The sequence below is a fragment of the Amblyomma mixtum genome, chromosome 4 (assembly GCF_055824585.1).
Source record: "Amblyomma mixtum isolate Tamu chromosome 4, ASM5582458v1, whole genome shotgun sequence".
Classification (NCBI taxonomy): Eukaryota; Metazoa; Arthropoda; class Arachnida; order Ixodida; family Ixodidae; genus Amblyomma; species Amblyomma mixtum.
In genome coordinates, this window is record NC_143015.1 from 79,964,670 (window position 1) to 79,984,170 (window position 19,501).

At 43.3% G+C, this 19,501-nt stretch overlaps 1 protein-coding gene across 1 annotated transcript in view; it reads right to left on the minus strand.

The window, feature by feature from the left end:
• Positions 1–3,317: 3,317 nt before the first annotated feature.
• The window catches only part of LOC149347155 (uncharacterized), a 33,861-nt gene continuing 17,677 nt past the window's right edge, over positions 3,318–19,501 (minus strand). Inside the window, exons 3-9 of the mRNA XM_089541506.1 lie at positions 19,025–19,176; positions 13,435–13,690; positions 11,339–11,502; positions 10,674–10,765; positions 8,136–8,294; positions 7,398–7,467; positions 3,318–3,457 (exon numbers count right to left, since the gene is read on the minus strand). Of these exons, the coding sequence (XP_089397632.1) occupies positions 3,318–3,457; positions 7,398–7,467; positions 8,136–8,294; positions 10,674–10,765; positions 11,339–11,502; positions 13,435–13,690; positions 19,025–19,176 (1,033 nt within the window). The remainder of the gene's footprint in view (positions 3,458–7,397; positions 7,468–8,135; positions 8,295–10,673; positions 10,766–11,338; positions 11,503–13,434; positions 13,691–19,024; positions 19,177–19,501) is intronic.

A 19,501-nucleotide genomic window follows, 5' to 3' on the forward strand; every position in this document is an offset into this window, starting at 1 on the left:
CGTAGTTTCCAGGAACAAAGCAACTCTTTGGAAGCAGCTGTGGCGGCTGTTAACGCCTAGCATAACACCTCATAGTGGCCTCTTTGGAGTGTTTAGAGTGTGTGTGAGGGGGGCGCTCCGTCCGTGTGAAAGCACCTCACATTAGTCAACGTAGTTTCCAGGAACAAAGCAACTCTTTGGAAGCAGCTGTGGCGGCTGTTGACGCCTAGCATAACACCTGATAGTGGCCTGTTTGGAGCGAAGTTGAGCTTCATACCTAGTCAACTGCCGACACACTGAGTTTAGAAAGACAGGAAAGCGGTCGCCTCGTTGCCATGCAAAACTCCGAACTGAACAAAAGTTTTATCGGCGTTAGCACTACTCAATGACGGAAAAAATTCTAACGTCTGAAATTTTAAATGGTTCATTAAGTGCGAAAACTGGCCTTAGAAAAGTTATACAACACGGTGTGCTGCAAAGGAAAAGTAGAAAAGAAAAGAAAAAGAAAAGAATAAGGAAAGGAAGGCGGCTGCTCCTTTTTCTGTCTAGCCAACGCGGTCGCTGAGAGGTTATGGTGCTCTAATGCTGAACCGAAAGACGCGGGTTCCATCCTGGCCGTTGCGGTTGAGTATGATGAAAGCGAAATTCTAGAGGCCCGTATGCTGTGCGCTGTCAGTGCACGTTAAAGAACCCCGGGTGGTTGAAATTTCCGAAGCCCTTGACTACAGAGTCTCCCATAGGCTGAGTCGCTTTGGGACGTTAAACCCCAATAAACAAAACCAAATCATCCTTTTCCTCATAGGCCGGAAAGCAGGACCAGATGAAAGAAATGAGGAATTATCAAAATATGACCATTACTTGTAGCTATACATGTCTACCAGCCACGCCTAAAGGTTCCTTGTTTAATTTGACGTAATTCCTTTTAGAGCGCTTGTGATGGGATGCTTATAGAAGTTTCTTTCACCCTCCTAAAAATTCTACACCCTTTAGGCATTTCTCATTATTTATTAAGGCGTTAGCGCTGCTTTCCCTATTGAACAAATCCGTGTGTGCGTGTGTGAATGCGCATTTGATAACAGTCCATGGTACTCATAAAAGATGGTGTCCTCATGCAACCTGGCTGGCGGCAGTTAAATTCGGATTCATCACGAGAGGTTGCTCGGGGCAACGTGGATCACACAACTCCGATCGGTGGAAGCAGCTGCTATCCAAGCGCAGTTGCACCGCGCTTAGCCGATGCACCACCACTTAACTGCTGCACCACTACGAAGGAGTGGTATGAGTACTCCCTGAGATCTATAAATGTAATGTACAGAACGACCAATTCTGCGTATGTGCGCATTCACCTATTAACTTTCGCGTCATTTCCTCAAGGCGAAGAGCAGGCTGCTGTTCGGCGGTGATTGCCTTCCAGAAATTCGGTCGTAGATCAGAAGGGGTGTAGCGGCGTTGCGTCGCCGGCTACGTAGAGCCATGGAGAGGTAGATTTGCCAGCTTCATTGCATCTGGTTACACCCCGCTGCAGCGCGCGGCGACTGCGTTCGCTATGTGAGCTGGCGAGCTTACACCTTAACACATGGAAGTAGTCTTAAGAGTCTCTGCCTACTTTTATTTTGTTGCAGATGCATTGTACCCTGTATTAAAGAAAACAACAACACTGAAGCTCAGGTTCGATAGTTGCAAAGCCCAGCAAGCCTTCCTGGGTGAGTCGACTGATTACATGAGCCCCTATCAGCACTGAAATTTCCGATTTGACGGCTTAGTTTCTCCTGTAAGCAGTACAATATCGCAATCCTTGTCGTGATATTTGCGCTGCACCTATTCTACTTTTCCTTGAACAGGCGACTTAGCTTATTAGGCGCTAAAAACACTACCAATACCCCGCTATGTTTACCACCTCTCTAGAAAATATCGGCTGTTCTGCTGTCTTTGCATATTTCGGATTTCAGTTATGGCCTTTACTTACTTTTGTAAGCGATTTGGACAGCTGTAAAATCAAATGGGTCACGGCTACCACGTGCTTTTATCCTTCGCGCTTTTGTCAACTTGTTTACCACAGAAGTCATTTTTTACGAAATTAGAAATAAGAGCGTCATCAGTCCTTTTATTCTCATTGAGCGCCCGTTATTTATTTGGAAAAGAAAGGTAATTCATTGATGTCTTACGACTCGGGACGCTACACAGGAGCTCGAAATGTGACTGGACTGCCATATCATAAATAATTAGCTGATGAAGCTAGTCAGGAAATAAAATAACAACAAAAATCGAAAATAAAGGTGCACCTTGTATACGGAACAGGGCGCTCTTATAAATTTGGCGCTTTTAATTATGAAAAGTGGTTAGTAGAAGATTGGCAGCGAAAGGAGAGGAAGCACACAACACGAGCGAAACCTTATTTATGGGATGCCAACGAGAAGGCTGATGGCGCGTGCTGTAAAAGCGGTGAGTTGGATGCAATCAGGACGGACAATTTACAACTATTACAGCCTACATAGTATGCCACTTCTCTTCCCGTTGGTCCCAGGTTATGATCAACGGATTAGTTCAGAAGTGTTTTTATAAGAAAACTCATTTTTAACTCATTTACGGAGGAGATGATGGAGGAAGGGTCACATGGTGTCAGTGAGCACAAAACCACTGTGTTTTGCAACAAGCAGAATAGAAAGAAGAGGAAACAAATGAAGGAAAAGAAAACATTGAGCATTCTTTCAAGCGAAAGTGTTCTGATCGATGAGACTTGGTACGTGAGCTACGGTGCCTAGTTTTACCTCTTAATAGATGCTGCCGCCAGCATTCGGTTCTGAGGAGATAGTAGCAGCAGATTAGGGTTTTTAATTTTTCGTTTCTTTCACGGAAGTTGGAGGGTCACTTTGCTAGCATTCGTACCTAATGTGATAACCTAATGCATACCTAATGTAACCACCGGGAGCTGACTCAGTCAGTGTATCTCCAGTATCCTCTCTCTGTCTCACAGTCAGTTTTCTCTAAAAACAAAAAACGCTGCCGTTCTTGGCAGAATCTAGTTGCAGAGTGCTGAAAATGCCTCGTCATCATAAGAAAGACACGTGAGTGGGCTGTGTCTGCCATGTTCGGCAATCGTGACAATCAGCATATGATGGCATTAGAGTCAGGCTAACGTTTACACCTTTGCCACGAGAACACCTTTCGTAACTCTGCCTGGAATTCCTCGAACCAGATTCCAAGGCGATGCCAGCAAAGCGTGCAGTTCTGCTATCATTCCAGTTGGAAACGTTCGAGTGAATATACAGTAGGTTGTATTTTTATGTACAGTAAACATAGGATCGAAATAGGTGACGACTAAATGCTTTCTCTTCAATTCAGTGGCCTTGCACTCCAGTCTTATGCCGCATTGAATGCACTCGGGGCACTCTTGGTTTGCAAGTGCTTTTCAGTGGCTGAGAATAGTGTCCCTCGCGTGCGACATAATCCGTGCACAGCTTTCTGGCAGCGGGGCACCCTGTAAGAGAAGGACGAAATTTTCTACAAAAAACAACTCTAAAGAGAAACGGGTCAAACTAGTACCCACAGCTTGCTTTTAATGTTCATAACACTTTTTGGACGGTGAGAGTGTAAGTATTTTTCATCCCTTTTCTCGTTTTCGCATTCGTTGAATCTCTTCTGTACAGGCCTGAAATCACTGGCGAGTCTTGCTCGCCTCTTTTCTTAGGGCGAGAGCGCAATTCCAAGGGGTAAATCTCAAGCAAGATCTTACGATGATTTTGGGTTTGTGCGAAGCGAAATAATTAAAAATAAAACGAATCAATATCTGCAAGTGCGATTCCAACTTTTTTTCAAACATGGCACTTATTACTGTGAAGCAATGTTCTGTGTACATGAACTAAGTACAAACCGTGAAGAAAACAATAGCAAATAAGCACAATACATGATACGACACACCTAAACAAGCAAGCCCGAGAACAGACGCGAAGCAGGGCACATCACTGTTGAATCATAATACTCCACACCTAAGGAACGACGCACAAGCAAAAAGGCAATGAAGAGCACAGCACTACGAGTGGTTCCCATTCTGGATCATATTGAATCTAGGCATGCAATTCTTTCAGGTGAATAATAATCTGCTGAAGTAGTCACTTGTAAAAACAAAGGGTTCACAATGTTGGTCCATCCTCAGGTTTTCCAGAGGCTGTGTAGTCCAGCCAGAAAGAACATGTGTAAAGGTTCACCGACAAATGGCAGTGCAGTGAGATACTGCTGAGAATGCGGTTTCAAATTAAGCTTTTTTTTTTTCAACCTTCGTTGCAATATTTCGAAAAAGGCTTTGCACCTTTGCAATCGATGAAACAATGCTATTCGAAGCTCCAGAAACTAGGCTATCACCGCAGCTGAACACGTATTGTGTTATGATAATGATGATGACGATGATGCGCTCAGGCTTAATGGCACACACCTACGGCAGGTGATTGGCCAGGCTGCATAGCCAATCCCCCGTGTTAAAGTGCAATACACTCTCGTGCTGTGCATTGCACATCACCTTCTTCATCAACTAATACTGCTACCAAACAACTATTCGTGCTTTGAGCTATGTGGCGGTAGTGGCAGAGAGACGCGCGCTGCATGCGTTGGCGTGGACAATGCTGTGGGCGTAGCGCGCCACAAGAGCAATACCCATTGTCATTGACAACACTGCTGCAGAAATGCAGTACTGGAGCATAGTCCGCTAGCGTACATTGGCACTGGCAGCGAAAAGGTTGACGCACATAACGGGCTCCCTGGGTCAGTGGACAACTCAAGCGACTGTAAAAGGCACCCTGGCCAATCTCCCATTGTGGGTATGTGCCACTCCGAAAGAGGACAACTCATTCGCACTTTCAGGTACGTGGCGGTGATTACGGTACCTTCGTGCATAATTTTGGTGCCTAGCACTGCTAAACCACAAGCCACCTTTCCTTAGCACGGAGATATTTCTCAGCACTCTTACATCCAGCGCAAAATAATTTTTCGTGTAATTCGTGCGTTTAGCCCATGGTTGTAGAAAATAACGGTTAACGAGCAATATAAATTAATAGTAAATATATTTAGGTAATTATTAAGCTACAAATTTTTAATTAGCTTCAATTACGTTGTTCTTGTTTGTGGACAGCACTTTTTAAATTCCTGAAAAGCTTGCATCCACTTATAGCGTTTCGTTCTTGTACCGATGGACAATTATAGGAGAAATCTACTTCTTACTGGGGGGATACGCAACTGTATCTTTCAGAAGTACCGAAGTTTGGACTAGTTGGTGTTGATGCATAATACAGGAATTTTTCGCAGCGCGAACGAAACTCGTCCTGTAGTTATTGTTCTCTCTTGTTGTCGCCGTTTCGTAGGCGCTGCGACAAATTCCTGTATTATGTTTCGTTCAGTTTGATCGGCAAGCAGAAAGCATGATATCATGCTTTGAGTATACGCTTACAACTGAGAGCATTCAAAAGGCTCGATAATGTCTAGAGTCGCCGTTTTCATTCAGGAAAAAATACATGATTTTATGAACCATCTATTAAAACCCAGAAACTGGAGCTGTCAGTGATTACGCCATACTACTTACGCCTTTACTTGCACACTAAAACGCTTTCATTTAGCATAATGATGTTTGGAATTGCGGTGCTGCTGTTTCAAGGGCGCTAACACAGTTCTTTACGTTATAAGCTGCGATATAATATAAAGTCATTGGAAATTTCGATGGAAACCTTATGTTTTGGTAAGCTCGACCGCGTTTGTTTACACAGTGGGTATTTCGTGATATTTAGGTTGGCATACTTCAGCCCTTGGAAAAAAAAAATGTCCGCCATATTATCACAACGTGACCTTCGCACTTAAGAAGAGAAGTTTCAAATAAAGGAAGGAGGTACGTGGAATAACAGAAAATTACAACCAATGCCCCAATGAAATGCAAAATTAGTTTTTGATCTCTTTACTTTTTAACGAGTTAATACCCCGGTATACGTTCCTGATTGGCATCATTTCATGCACGGTACAGAAAATATTCCGCGACTAAACTATAAATTCACCTATCACTTCAACCATCTCTTAGCATCGTTAATGCTTAAAACAGAGTCGTAAAAAGCAAAGAAATGGGATTTAAAAAATGTAATTGAATCGCTTTCCTTGATGTTTTAGGGCAGCGCACTGCAAGCGAACTAGGGGCGTAAGTCTGCCGGAATTACACCCACACCGGTGAATACCTGGACTTTGCCTCTGCGCATCCGCTCTCCTCACACGCGCGCATCGCCTATGCTCATTCTAACATACGAAATAGATACAAGAAGAAAAAAGAATAAAAGAAGAGCTTGCAAGAAATGGCTACTAATACCATATCCTCAACACTAAGCAAAGCAACACCGACCTTCCCACCCTCCCACACCATCGGAGAAAGAGCTGAAGCGGGAGGCATCCCCTACGCAGTTTGCGTGTGCGAAAAATTTGGCTGCAGTCTTCAAAAGGTACGAATTTCTAATATGTAATGTGCCTGCCAGCCAACTTAGGCACAATTGGGGGGCGTTAAAGGCAAGTTAGAACGCTCGATATACCCCGGGGTGAATTATAAAACTCCATGCCAAGTCTCTGCCGCAGCCTGCATTATAAAATCAGGGAACTACAGGAGGCTCCTAAAGGCGCATCAAAACCTAAAAGACACGCCGAGTCAAAAGTCTTGGTATATCACCACAAAACACTGAACACACTACTGCCTGGGACTCAGCTGCAATCGCTGCTACCTGGAAAGTATTATAATAGCATTTTCTCATAGTGTATCTACGCAAGCAATCAATTTCGCGCGCATCTGATCGGACATCTGGGCTCATGCTTGAAGCATATGGATTCTCTTTGCGCGCGCGCGCGAGAGAGAAAGACGTACGGAAAGGCAGGGAGGTTAATTATCACACGTATAAATAAGGTCGATGTGCTTTTCGTTTCGAATATCAAGAAGGGACCCGTACGGGTCGCGAAACATGGCTTCTTTTATTACAGTTTTCATCCTTTTGTCCAGTTATTATTTTCGACACTCAAGTTTTTTCTTCGACAAAAGAGTTTTCATCGGAATTTGTACTACCCCTTAGCAGTGCTTGCTTCGGGCATGTAGGCTCTTCAATAAAGGTGACGAAAGATGGAAGATGAAGCAAATAGCACTCGTCCTTTGGACCTTTATGCGTTATTTGCTCTTTGTAGGGCTATGAAGCATTCCTTCTTTATTCACCGACCCGGACGTCTTGTATCAATTAGTTTTTACTTTATACCACTTTATATTTACTTCTTATCTTGTTAATGAATTCAGTTTTAATGCTCTTCCTCCAGTTAGGAGGTATAGATCAATCTGTCTTAGCTTAAGGAACGCCTTCGGGCCATTAAGTAAAGAATACATGAAATTAAATAACAAGCTTCAAAAATGGTTGACTTACCAAGCAGCTGCAGCGTCCGTATGAATTCGTTCCTCAATGTGGCTAACACCTTATCAACTCCTTTTTTGCCCTGGAAAAGAACATGCTCATCTCAAATGAGCGCAATAGATAAAGAATGCATTTAAATAAAGTTCATTAGAGCGGAAAATAAATATACGTTTCTTGCATCATAAAAGGTGTACTAGAAGTTACTATTCGAGGCCTGGATTGAGTAATGTGCTTGCTCAAAAAAAAAAGTGATCTGTAGCACGCGAAAAGCGGATTTATTGCAGATGTCCTCACGAAGGAGCGGCAGTCATTAAAGATCGTCAGATATCAATAATAGAGACCAAGAAGGTATTCTTGGTAGTCAGAGACAAGAAAGTGAGCTAAACTGAAAAACATAGAGATAATATTTGGTTGTTAGCATGCTCCGAAGTACTTGGCACTTCGGTCTATGCTAATGACATCACGATTTGAATCCATACGATTCGATTCGAAATAATGACATCACGATTCGAATTTAAGCATTTCCTGGTGGCTGCTGACTTTATGCGATGTGTAGCGAGCCAGTCAGGATCTACAAAGTTTCTACATGACGCTGCCTGAATACTGACCTAAAAGTACGATAAAAATTGCGGCGATGATATACATGTAATGGCGCCTCGTTAAAAAGATGCTTCAGTCTTATTCTTCACTTTATTTTGCGTTGTGTTCTGGATGTATGATGTAAACAAAGCGAGAGTAAGAGTACCGTACCTTGTAGGCCAATCCCCAGAGGACAGGCCTGCCCACGAAGACAGCGCGGGCACCCAGACTAAGGGCTTTGGCGGTGTCAGCGCCCGAGCGTACACCGCTATCTAGGTAAATCTCCATTCGGTGACCTACGGCGGCCACTACATCGGGTAGGGCCTCGATCTGAAAGAGTACGTGAGTTTTTAGGCATTGCCTCTGACTAACTGGTACTTGGCCTCCGTTTCATATTGTACAAAACTTTCTTCTCGTGCCCAGTCAGTGGATCTATGGCATTTGCCCATGTTTACCTCATGGGGGAGTAGGATCTCTCAGTTTCCCTCTCAGTATTTTGTAACAGGTATTTGCTTCCATATACCGAGAAACCTAATTAAACAGTAAATAAAGATTAACTAGCTGAGTTTATGATTGGCGTGATGTAAAAAGTGGAACTGCAAAACTTGTAGGCCGCCTTCAAAAACAGGAGTATGAATGGTTAGCACCTATGTACCTTTTACGTAGAGTTTTTGCCGGCTTTAAAAAAAACGCCGGAAAATACAAAAGTTAACGCATGAGACCGGTGCTATTTAAGAGCCCCAACATGCGTCCGAGAGAACGAAATTCTCTTTTTTCTTCTTTTCCTTCGAGAACGTCTATGTGAGAGCCGGGAGCGAGATATGCCTAAGAAGCTGCCACTTGGTAGAATTTGCATCTCACGGGCTCCCTCTAAGAGAGGAAAATATGGTTCCATACCTGGTACAGAGGGCAAAACGCTTGTCTACAATACCTGAAGTTAGTGCTGAAAGCCTATTTCCGAGCGAACCCTCGATATCTTGTGATAACACCTTGTTCAAAATGTGCCTCATGCAAGTATGAGCTAGTCATGGAACTACGCCGGCATTTCTTGTCTTGCTGGTTGCCACAGCTTCCGAAGAAACTTTTGCAGGCCGGAGTGCACGGAGTTCTGGCGTTCTATACAACAGTCTTACTCTCCGTATCTTGGCTGAAACGTTTCAGGCGGCTGTGTGTGAGCCACAGCAGCGTTTCAGCCAGCAGAATATCTACAACTTCTGAAGTACCTTGTTTTCTAAAGCCTAAGTTTCGCTAATTCGTCCAAAGTTAACTTTGGAGAACAAGAAAGAAATACTGATAAGTAGGTAACGCGAATCTCAACAGTAAACAGTTTTTCTCACTAGGCTGGGGCACTGCGTCTTTTTGAAACCTCTGGTGCCATTATGCTGGCACGCCCGGTTTATTCAAAGAAACAGCAGTTGATCAAGAAACAGGAGCATGAGGTGTGATCTTAAGAGCTCTCAGAAAGTGTACGCGAAGGCTCAACTGTCCGCATGAATGATCAAAATAGAAAAAAAAAAAGAAATGCACTTGTGCTGCCAGCAAGAAGTGTTCCTGTATGCACCAGCTGACGTCTCGATCTGTACCACGTAATAGCTCACTTTGTAGGTTAGTAATATGTTCTAGCCGAGCTAACTGCTGACCTCCCGGTCCTCGTTGGGCTCTGTGGCATAATAGTCATTAACGCTTGGAACGACAAATAAGTGAAAACAAATGGCAAGAGCGCTGTGTTCCCAACAAATTCCCTGCCTTTGCCACTCGTGCTTTCCACATCAATGTTAGAAAAATATTGCTCCGGTGGGTAAGGTTGAGTTTTAGCAAAGAAAAAATTTGAGACCGCTTGTGCATGGAAAGCAGGCAGTATTGCTGAATTTTCGCTGAATTCTTTACTCGTAGACTATTGCCGTCATCATTAATTAATCAATTCAATGATTTGTTGTTAGATGTTAGTGTACTTCGTCTATACTTGACTGCTTTATGAACGTGTTGTCGCGGAATAGGACAGATACATCGAAAATAAATTTTCAGGCCAGCCTCGAAAGTTCGCGTAAGTTATAATGTAACTAAAGCACACAAACGGTGTTTCAACAGCCTGCGCATGAGCAGCATGTAGGATCTCGTTGTTGTTGTTTTTTTCAGATGGCAAATTATGTCTGTCGTTGTCATGCATTTCTTGTCCCCTAACATGTGCGGTTGCCTTGTGTGTTGTCATGGTTTTGTGGTCTTGGTCATCGAGTTGAGGCGGATTAGGAGTACGAAAGTATAATTTAACGTGAATAGCCCTGTACTGTAGAAAGGTTGTTTCCGCCTGTGATCCTTCAGTGTGGCTTCTCATAACATATAGCTATAATCAACCAATGTGAAATTTGCGCTACGGTGGGCACCGGCAACTCGGGATTACCTGTTTGATCCTCTAGCATCCGTCACGCGTTTTGATGTGTGCAATGTTTATGCCTCTGTAAAATCAAAACTAAACAAGTTACTTACTCTAGATGCCACAATTCAGGACAACGGCCTTTCCGGTTTAGCAGCTCTTGACTGAGGGCGTAGGATTTCGCTATCGATAGAGGCTTTGGCGATCTCTTGTATTCTTTTTGTTCTGGGGTAATGAGTAAATGGAGAGGGCGTTCGGTCGCTGGGAGAAGCAAACGCATGATCCTATTCTTACTCTTTAGGTAAACGCTCGGCTTATACAGCAATATGAAAACGTACCGACGCCGGAACGCCGTCGAGCTGCCGACCACCATGGTTTGAGACGAGGACGGCAGCAGCACCGCATTCTAAAGCTTTTAGTGCCGCCTCCGCTGCAACCAAAAACAATGATTAAACAGAAAAGATCCTGAAATAGGGAATTATGTGATGATTTGCTCCCTGGAAGCTATTACTTCACGCAAACTGAGCATGTCGTTCGCAGGAGCGTTGTAGTGTTGTGCTAAGTGAAGAACATTTAACAGTGAATTAATCTGGGCGTAAACATAAAATTACCCTACTCAAGTACACTGGCAGGATTTTTGCAACTGATTCCACGAATTTTTTTGGTAAGGAAGGGCCGAGTTAAATAATAAGCAATTGTAAAAAAATGTTACATCGATGCTGATCTGCTTAATTGCATTCACAACTTCCCTATTAGAACTAATAAGCCCTTTCTTACCACTCCCTTAAGTGTCGGCGCTGCCTATATACAGGCACCTACTGCCACTCGAAGTTTTCAACAGACAAATCCGTAGCCAGAGACGGAAAGATCGGACAGTATTCCGGAGTTTACTCTTACATCAACTTTACTTACGGCATTTTAACAGCGACATTTCCTGCATGGTTCAAGAGACGTAATCAAACGATGCGATCAAAATATTGGCGTCAGCCGATACAATACCAACCTGTGAGGACGCCTTTTACAACAATAGGTAACCTCGAGAGATGCCGAAGCCAGCGGATATCGTCCCAGGTGGCGGCAGGTGAAAGAAGATTGCCTAAGTAGTTCCTACTCGTAGGCTCAAGTGTGAACGAGCGACTCGGAAATGATGCCTCTAAGTTGGCAAACCTGAGGAGAAATGAAGGCGAGAAATTCATATTCGTACACTGAACCGCTCTTTCAGCTAGGGATAACATTTTTTATCTACTTTTTTTTTTTGCCAGCGAATTCGCAGTTATCATCACAAAGCTAGCTTGGTGTGAAATAACTGTTTTAAAGGCAGTGGCGTGAAACGCAGCGTGTATTGTTACCGCAATCATCTGCGCTTTTGAGATTTGAGTAATGCTCTACACAGTCACTCAACATTACATATGAATGGAATGCGCTAAGTCATTTATTAAAATCTGTCCTTAGCAAGTACATTGACAATACACCCTAAAATGGATATTCAATACAGCACTATGGAAAGGGTGGCTGCACAGAAGCAAAGTGCATCCCCTCTGAAGCGGTTTACTGGTGGGCGCCACTAGGCTCTTTAGAATTCTGTGAACAAAAAGCCTCTGAAAAAAATTAAAAGAAAGAGCCGTGGGGCGAGCTTTTTAGTAATAAACAAAAGTCATTCCACTAACCTTCTGTAAAAAAGGCGGTTAAGCCATGTAACATGAGGACATATCAGGTTGTTAAATACCCCTCACGAGTAATAACAGCTTCTGTGTGTCTTCATTAGAGGTCACACGTTCTTTAAGGTCATAATAATAGTCATAAACATTTAGAAAACCCGTTTTAGATAACATATAGTTGCAGAAGCTGTTCGTCTATCAAGGGTGATGAATAATCTCTTCAACGCCTTACCAAGAGTAAACGTACACTTTGATCCCGTACACAAATGACTGCTGTCACGCAATGAATGCAAATAATACTACAAACTGGAATGGTTGTAGGCAAAAGGCGCCTCAAAATGCTACTTTCTTGCGAAATTCAACCGTGAACGCGCCGGTGCTGTAGCAAGAAAAGTTTTATTACAGGTGTCTTCGCATTGCGACGCAGAAGGCCCCTAAGGGGTCCTGCATAGATGCGCAGAGTACTGAATCAGTGTCGCATTGAATGTGGCGGTGACACCGTTGGGCTCTAGATAACTATGGAATCTTTACAAGGGAGTCGTCATCTTTCAGGCAGAGGATACGTATTACAAAGCTCGTCGCGTTACCACGCCTAACACTACTCGGAAAATGGTCTCTTCTCTTCACAGCAGCATCATTCATTCATTCATTCATTCATTCATTCATTCATTCATTCATTCATTCATTCATTCATTCATTCATTCATTCATTCATTCATTCATTCATTCATTCATTCATTCATTCATTCATTCATTCATTCATTCATTCATTCATTCATTCATTTTTAATGGAATCAAGAAAGGTCTGCATAGGATCATACTGTCTGAACAGCCGAGGTAAATGGTATAATTTAATGCCTGTCCACGCTTCCGAGTACACTAAATACGAAGGAGTGCGGCTGTATAAATCCATCCTTACGTCAAACCCGAAGAACCAAAAATCCCATAGCTCTGGTTTTGTCCCTGCGAGCGAAGAAGCAATTCTCCGGGTAGGAAGGGCTCTGTGAAGGCTCTAGAGAAAATCGCACCCAACAGGCTTATAAAGGCGAACGGCAGCGGCACATCGGCACAATCTGGTGTTACCTTTAAAGCATTGGAGTGTATCCAACGTTATAGCACTTAATATCTAAGTGGTTTATCCAACAGAGAAATTAGGCAGAAAGAACTTCTATCTCTAAAGGACTGCAATGCGTAAGAAGTACAGCTCGATAAAATTTGGAACAATCAGTTTTTGTTATTCCGGCATATTGAGCGCGGCCAGGCAAACACGTTAAAAGTTTACCTCTGATAATGACATACAGTTTGCTGATTTTCAGCACGATTGTCGGTTGATATCGAGTTTGTAATTCCGTCTGCTTCTCGAAGAAAGACACCGTGAAGTACCTTGCTTAGCAGTATTGTGTAATGATTGATCAGGTGAAGATGTGGGTGTAAGAAATTACCTGAGGCCCCGGGGAAGCCGAAATCTGCCCTTAATTAGGCTGATTTTCTGTCCTCCGACTGGGGAGTCGATGGTGACTACGATAGCACCGAAGTTCTGCGCTTCAGCTCTCCTCACCATAGACTCCGTGAGGGACCGATTTCTGAATATGTAGGTCTGTTGCCAGAGCAGGCCGCCAGGCACTCTGGCTCTGATGTCTTCTAGAGATGCGCTGCTCATGGAGCCCACAATCATCACTGTGCGAGCATCACGAGCTGCTGCAATGAACAAAAATAAAAATAAAATGTGGAATGCCAGAGTCGCTATTAGAACTTCAAAGATTCTACCTGCGATGCTTCACTTTCCTCCTCAACGGCACACACTGCGTTTTGCGAGCGTGTATGGCTATTGATGCAGGAATATTTGGAGCCTTCTACATTCCAAGCATAAGAAGTAAAAAGAGAGTAACTTTACCCTTGCGCATTTTCTTTTATGAAAGACAGTTCACCAGAGAACAATTTACTCAACTTTTAAGCCCATGTAGATCTATTCATCTTTAGAGTATATGGCAACAAGTTTTTTCCCGGCCCTGATCATTAACTGTGCCATGCAGGGACAAGACCCTTTCACGTTGATTTCAATGAGACAAGTTCTTGCCGCTATGGTTGCTTCCAGAGGACCACCTATTATTCCATTCCTATAAAGTTTGCATACTCCAAATAAGAACTCAATAAGAGTGAAGTAAATTTAAGGAGGAGTTAAGTCAGAATTCTGGCTAAAGGGCCAGCAAACAGGCGGGGCTTCGCCGCAATGTGCGTCGGGCTATCCATCGATGTTTCGATTACATTCGGTATACTGAATGCAAAGCAAACCAGCGCGTAGAATGTTGCTTAGCCCATGTCACAACTTTCACTGTGACGGTTCCCAGGTGGTCTATAATATTCCGGAGGTGTAAACTATGGTGTCTTTGATTCACTCACAATTTCTAAAGCCGCCTTTCAGTAAACCACCATAAACCGGCCCGCAGCGCCCTGCTGGCAAGTCACAATAATCATAGATAGATGTTTTTTTTTTAAGAGATTAAACTCCTGAAGAAGCTGTACGCCCTCTAGCCTTGCCCGGATTGGAGTGTGATAAAGTCAGTCCCCTCAAGGAGCCACCGCGTTCCTTTGGGTACACAAAATCCTGGAGTTGCTTCAGGGGCAACTACGATGTCAGCATGATTGCCTGAGAGCGTCTATCAGGTGCTTGATGACAATGAAATAATCCACATTACGTTTGTCTCCTGCTACGGATAAAATTAAGAGATTCTTCGCTCAAAGGCGCGCCAAAATACCGCATGAAATAGAAGTATTCAGTAATGCCCTTTGATATCATGACAACTAATCAACACCTGAGAATGTGTTATACATTTTATTGGGTTATTTTGATTAGATCAAAAAATCTGCATTTTCATGTTCTATATTTTAAAAATATATATTAGCAGAGCAGCCTACAGGTGATTCATTTGCAGTTTTCAAAGATCCAAAACAATATTCAGTAACAGGTACTTACTTCGTACTTACTTCGATATCAATTTTTCAGTACCCCAAGGTTAGCGCTAGGGAAGCTTATATTTAGTATTTATATTAATGAGCCAACCAGCTGAGCATTACAGTCCAAAATACTACTTTTTATGCAGATTACAATCCCTTTCAACAGCCTGGAATATTTGATACCAAAGTCGGAGATGTTTAACAAAAATGATACAGAACGCATGCTTTCTTAGTTGCTCCCAGTACAGTAGTCATTAAAAAAAGCATGCCTTATTTTTTTTTGTACAATCTAAATAAGGCTGTAAAAGATCACGTCCAACTCACTTGAATCCAATTTTCTATGGGAATTGCTCAGGTAACATAGCCTAATAGAAGGTGGGATATACCTAGGAATGATTTTATACCTAGGAATGATACAATCATATTAAATTTTTCTCGTGGAAGTAAGAAAGCGATTAAGAAGGGATTGTGCATATTTATACTCCATGAGGTCCAATGTGATTCGCGTAGACAAAAAAAAATTGTCTAAAGAGCAACGGAGAAGCAGTGCTAAACTATGATGTGACATTTCACGGTTGCGCAACGGCGAATAAAATATATGTAACAAATTATAATCCCAAAATAACTTTTCTAGCCGTTTATACTGAGATTTTCGCGGTGCACACTTATTACTTAGCATCAGTCGTTTTGCACTGTCATTCGTAGAGGAACGGTTTTAATTCAAATCTTTCGTAAACGTTGCTAATCTATGAGAATAAAATGTAAACAGATTGATACAAAATATTTACGTCACCGAGAGAAAGAAATGACAATTTTTCGTGCACAGAGTCATTACGGAAAGAGAGCCAGCGCTGTATATGCATACCTTAAAGTTTCAAGAAGTTCAAAACAGATACAACACTCAACTTTGATCGACAAATAAGGCAATTCACATAGTGACTTAAAAATTAGTTTATATAAACCCTAGTTTATCTGTGCTCCTCATCTTCTCTAACAAATTAATCATCTATATAGAGTGCGTAGTATGTTTATTTACGTGTAATTTCAAAGATAATACTGTTCGAATGCTACATGTTGCTGTGTGTTACCTAGCGTGTAGCTTCAATGCTTTACTTCATGCAAATGCTCTTGTTCATGTTTGATGTGCTCTTATTTGTTTTAATGCTTAGTGCTTCGAATCTCATTTTTGTTTCCTGCAGGCCGTTCCACATTGGCTAACGGTGATGTGGTGCCCATAAACCTCAGAAGGTTTATTGATTAAATGGGCTCGTTATTATTATGTATGTTTGTCTCGTAATAAACCATTATTGTGATTATTTGTGTAATCGAGTGCTTGACCAGTTCCTGGAATACATCCCCTTAGTGGAGCCTATTGTCCTACAGAATTCGAGATTTTCGCTGCATCAGTCCAAGTAATGCGATGTCTGGACATCAGAACGACGGCAGCGAGAGAACATAGTATCAAAGTACCTGGACAATAAGGAAAGCGTTCGTATCGGTGCTGGCACCTTCTGCAGAATTAGCTGTAGACATGCCATTCTGAGAGATAAGGCGCTCGGCGGCCAAGCGACCCAGAAAAGAGCATATCGCAATAATATGCCACCGGAAGTAGATTCAGGTTGGGTACTGCACCTGCATCAATAGATTTTTCCTTAAAAACGAGGTGTAGGGAAGAGTTTCTGTATTTAGCATTCACTTTGCGCGCAGTATGATACTGTTCGAGGGCTACGTGTCTTCCATTCCAGTGGAAACATTCTCAGACGAATTAGTGCACGCGCACAGAATTTAATGCCGCTGCACAAGTGCTGCACGGGCAATGCGACCAGGGTAAGCCGGGAGAGAGATATTCCTTGAGTGAGACCATTTTAGTGGCACGTACGCATCGTGCACTGAGTACTCAACGCTGTATACAGTGCAACTATAACACATTTATTTTCCTTTCCTACAACGCCCCTCGAGTATACGTATGCAGTTTGGCGCAGTTGTAGCGGAAATAAGTTAAGTTGACTAAAATGTTTTCCTGCAATTTATCATGGAAGTTAAGCCTCCATTAGAAATCTTTTTGTATAAAAATTTGAAAGAGTATGAAAATAGAGGGAAATGGGACCTTTGCACGGTCTGCTTTATCCAGTTTCGTAGGTGAGCCTTGTATAAAAAACAATGGCTGCGGCATGGCTCGGCTAACCCCGGTTGTGCAAGCGAGAGATTTGTTATGCTTGGTTATGCTATGTTGCCAAGCCAGGTTATACTCAACGTTTTCGTCCGTCGCCGAAGTTGTGGCGGAGGCAGAAGCAGCAGCCGCTGCCTCCAAAGCTCTTCGCTGCCGCCTTTTGGCATCCTTCAACCGCCGTTGAGCCAATCTACGCTCCCGTTGTTCGTCAGTGTCTGCCGCTAGCCTGGCAAGTTTAGCTTCCCTACCTCTAGCTAAACACTTACCGGATGATCAGTCTCATCCAGTCGCCTACGAGACCGTCCCGACGGCGTACACAGCCCCGTCCGACTCGCTTCATCCGTAGCGAGAAACTGTGAGGCGGCGGTGCGTACGTACGCGAAAGCGGCGCCATTTCCCTTTTAAGCGAACGACGAGTCGCATGGTTAGTCGCGTGGACAGAGCTGGCGATGCGGTGGTCGGCGCAGCGTCGGCGAGTAACGTAATACAACACGTGGCTGACACATCTGCTCTCCTTGACTTGAAGGTCAAATATACAACGCCGATGACCTTCGTTCGACGGAGATAGTAAACTTTTCGCTCTAAAATTCGAAAAGATATCTATTAGGGCTGTGCATCCACCATAGTCCTCCGTAAGGTCAGCAATAAAATTCCAATAGAAAAGAGTATCGGGTATGGGGACACGGTCTCGCAAATGCCATTCACCGCCTGTTTAGAGAAAGTATTCAGAGGCCTTGATTGGGGTTAGTTGGGGATAAGAATTAATAAAGAATACCTTAGTAATCTGTGATACTGTGATGTCATTGCTTCGCTAAGTAGCAGGGGATGAATTGCAAAAAACATGATCAGTGACTTAGACTTGGAAGTGTGTCAGCTAATGTGCAGAAAACCAAAATAATGTTAAACAGCCTTTGAAGGCACACGAGTTTGCAGTTCGTAGCGAGACGATTGAAGTAGTAAGAGAATACATCTACTTAGGCCAGGTAGTGACCGACCATCGGACCATAAAGAGAGAAATAACTGGAAGAATAAGTATGGGATGGAGCGTATTTGGCTGGTCCTTTCAGGTCATGAATGGTAACTCATCAGTATCCCTAAAAAAAAAAAATATAGCAGCTGTCTTTCCGGTTCCCACATAAGGGGTATAAACGTGAAGAGTAACGAATATTGATCAAGTTAAGTTGAGGACAACGCAGCACGATATGGAAAGAGAAATAATAGCGGCAACGTTAAGGGACAGGAAGGTAGCAGTATGCGTCAGGCAACAAACTTGGGTTATTTATATCTTGTCCAAATCAAGAAGTGGGCTTGCGCAGGGAATGTGTGGCGAAGGTAACTGATGTTTATTATGGGAAACAGACTGGATACGAAGCGAAGGCAAGTGTAGCAGGGGCCCCAGAAAGATAGGAGCATGAGATTAAGAAGGTTTCTGGGATAGTGTGGTAGCAGCTGACCCTAGACAGGGTTAATTGGAGAATATAGTTGAGGCATTTGTCCTGCAATGCTCGTAGTCAGGCTGGTGATGATGGTTATATTTGTGCTGAACTGTTTTACAAACGGGCGAATGATCTGAAAAACAATGGCCAGTTGTGACTTATCCTTGGAATATGGTTTAGATCAGGCATAAAATGATAAGCCGCCATCAAAAGCGAGCTGTCGCGTCGAAAAATGCCGCGGCGACGCTGTGTGTCTTCCGAACGGGGCGACGAGCGTGCCGCCTTGTTGCTAAAGCTATCCCCAATATAGAGGTATCGTGCGTGGGATAGTGTTTGTAGCAAGCGTATGCCAGCATGGAACGATCAGATGGGTAGACTTCGGAGTGTGCCCGTTTTTTTACCCGTAATGTTACTGCTTGCGCAGGCTCCCTGCAAAAGCGTAAATAAACGTGTCTAATGACGCGTGCTTACCTTGCGCTGTGCCAAACTCGCCTACAGGGTGCGCTATCATGTGGATGGCCGCCGGCGCGATGCCGATTGGCAAAGATATCCTCTTGCCCAGCACGGTCGTGGCTGTTTTTATTCTTGATACGTCCACAAGAGGCCGAGGACGGAATCGAAGCCTGTGACAGATTGCAGCAGATTTACACAGAAATGAGTTATGGGCATGCTGAAGGCAACAGAGTGTAATGATGACGAAACGTGCATAACCTTTCATGCATTAATATACCACACTAGTGCAATACTACACACTAGTGCAATAGCGTAATACTATTATAGTGTGTTATTACTCTATATATTATAGTGATGCTAGTCATGGATATATTCAAGCCCCAGAAAAACACCGGCGAAAGAAACTGACACATAACGCGCTCGAGGTACTATTGCGTTTGCTCGCAGAGCATTCTGACAGCGGCAGTTTTACCAGGACGCTGGCGGAAGGATGAA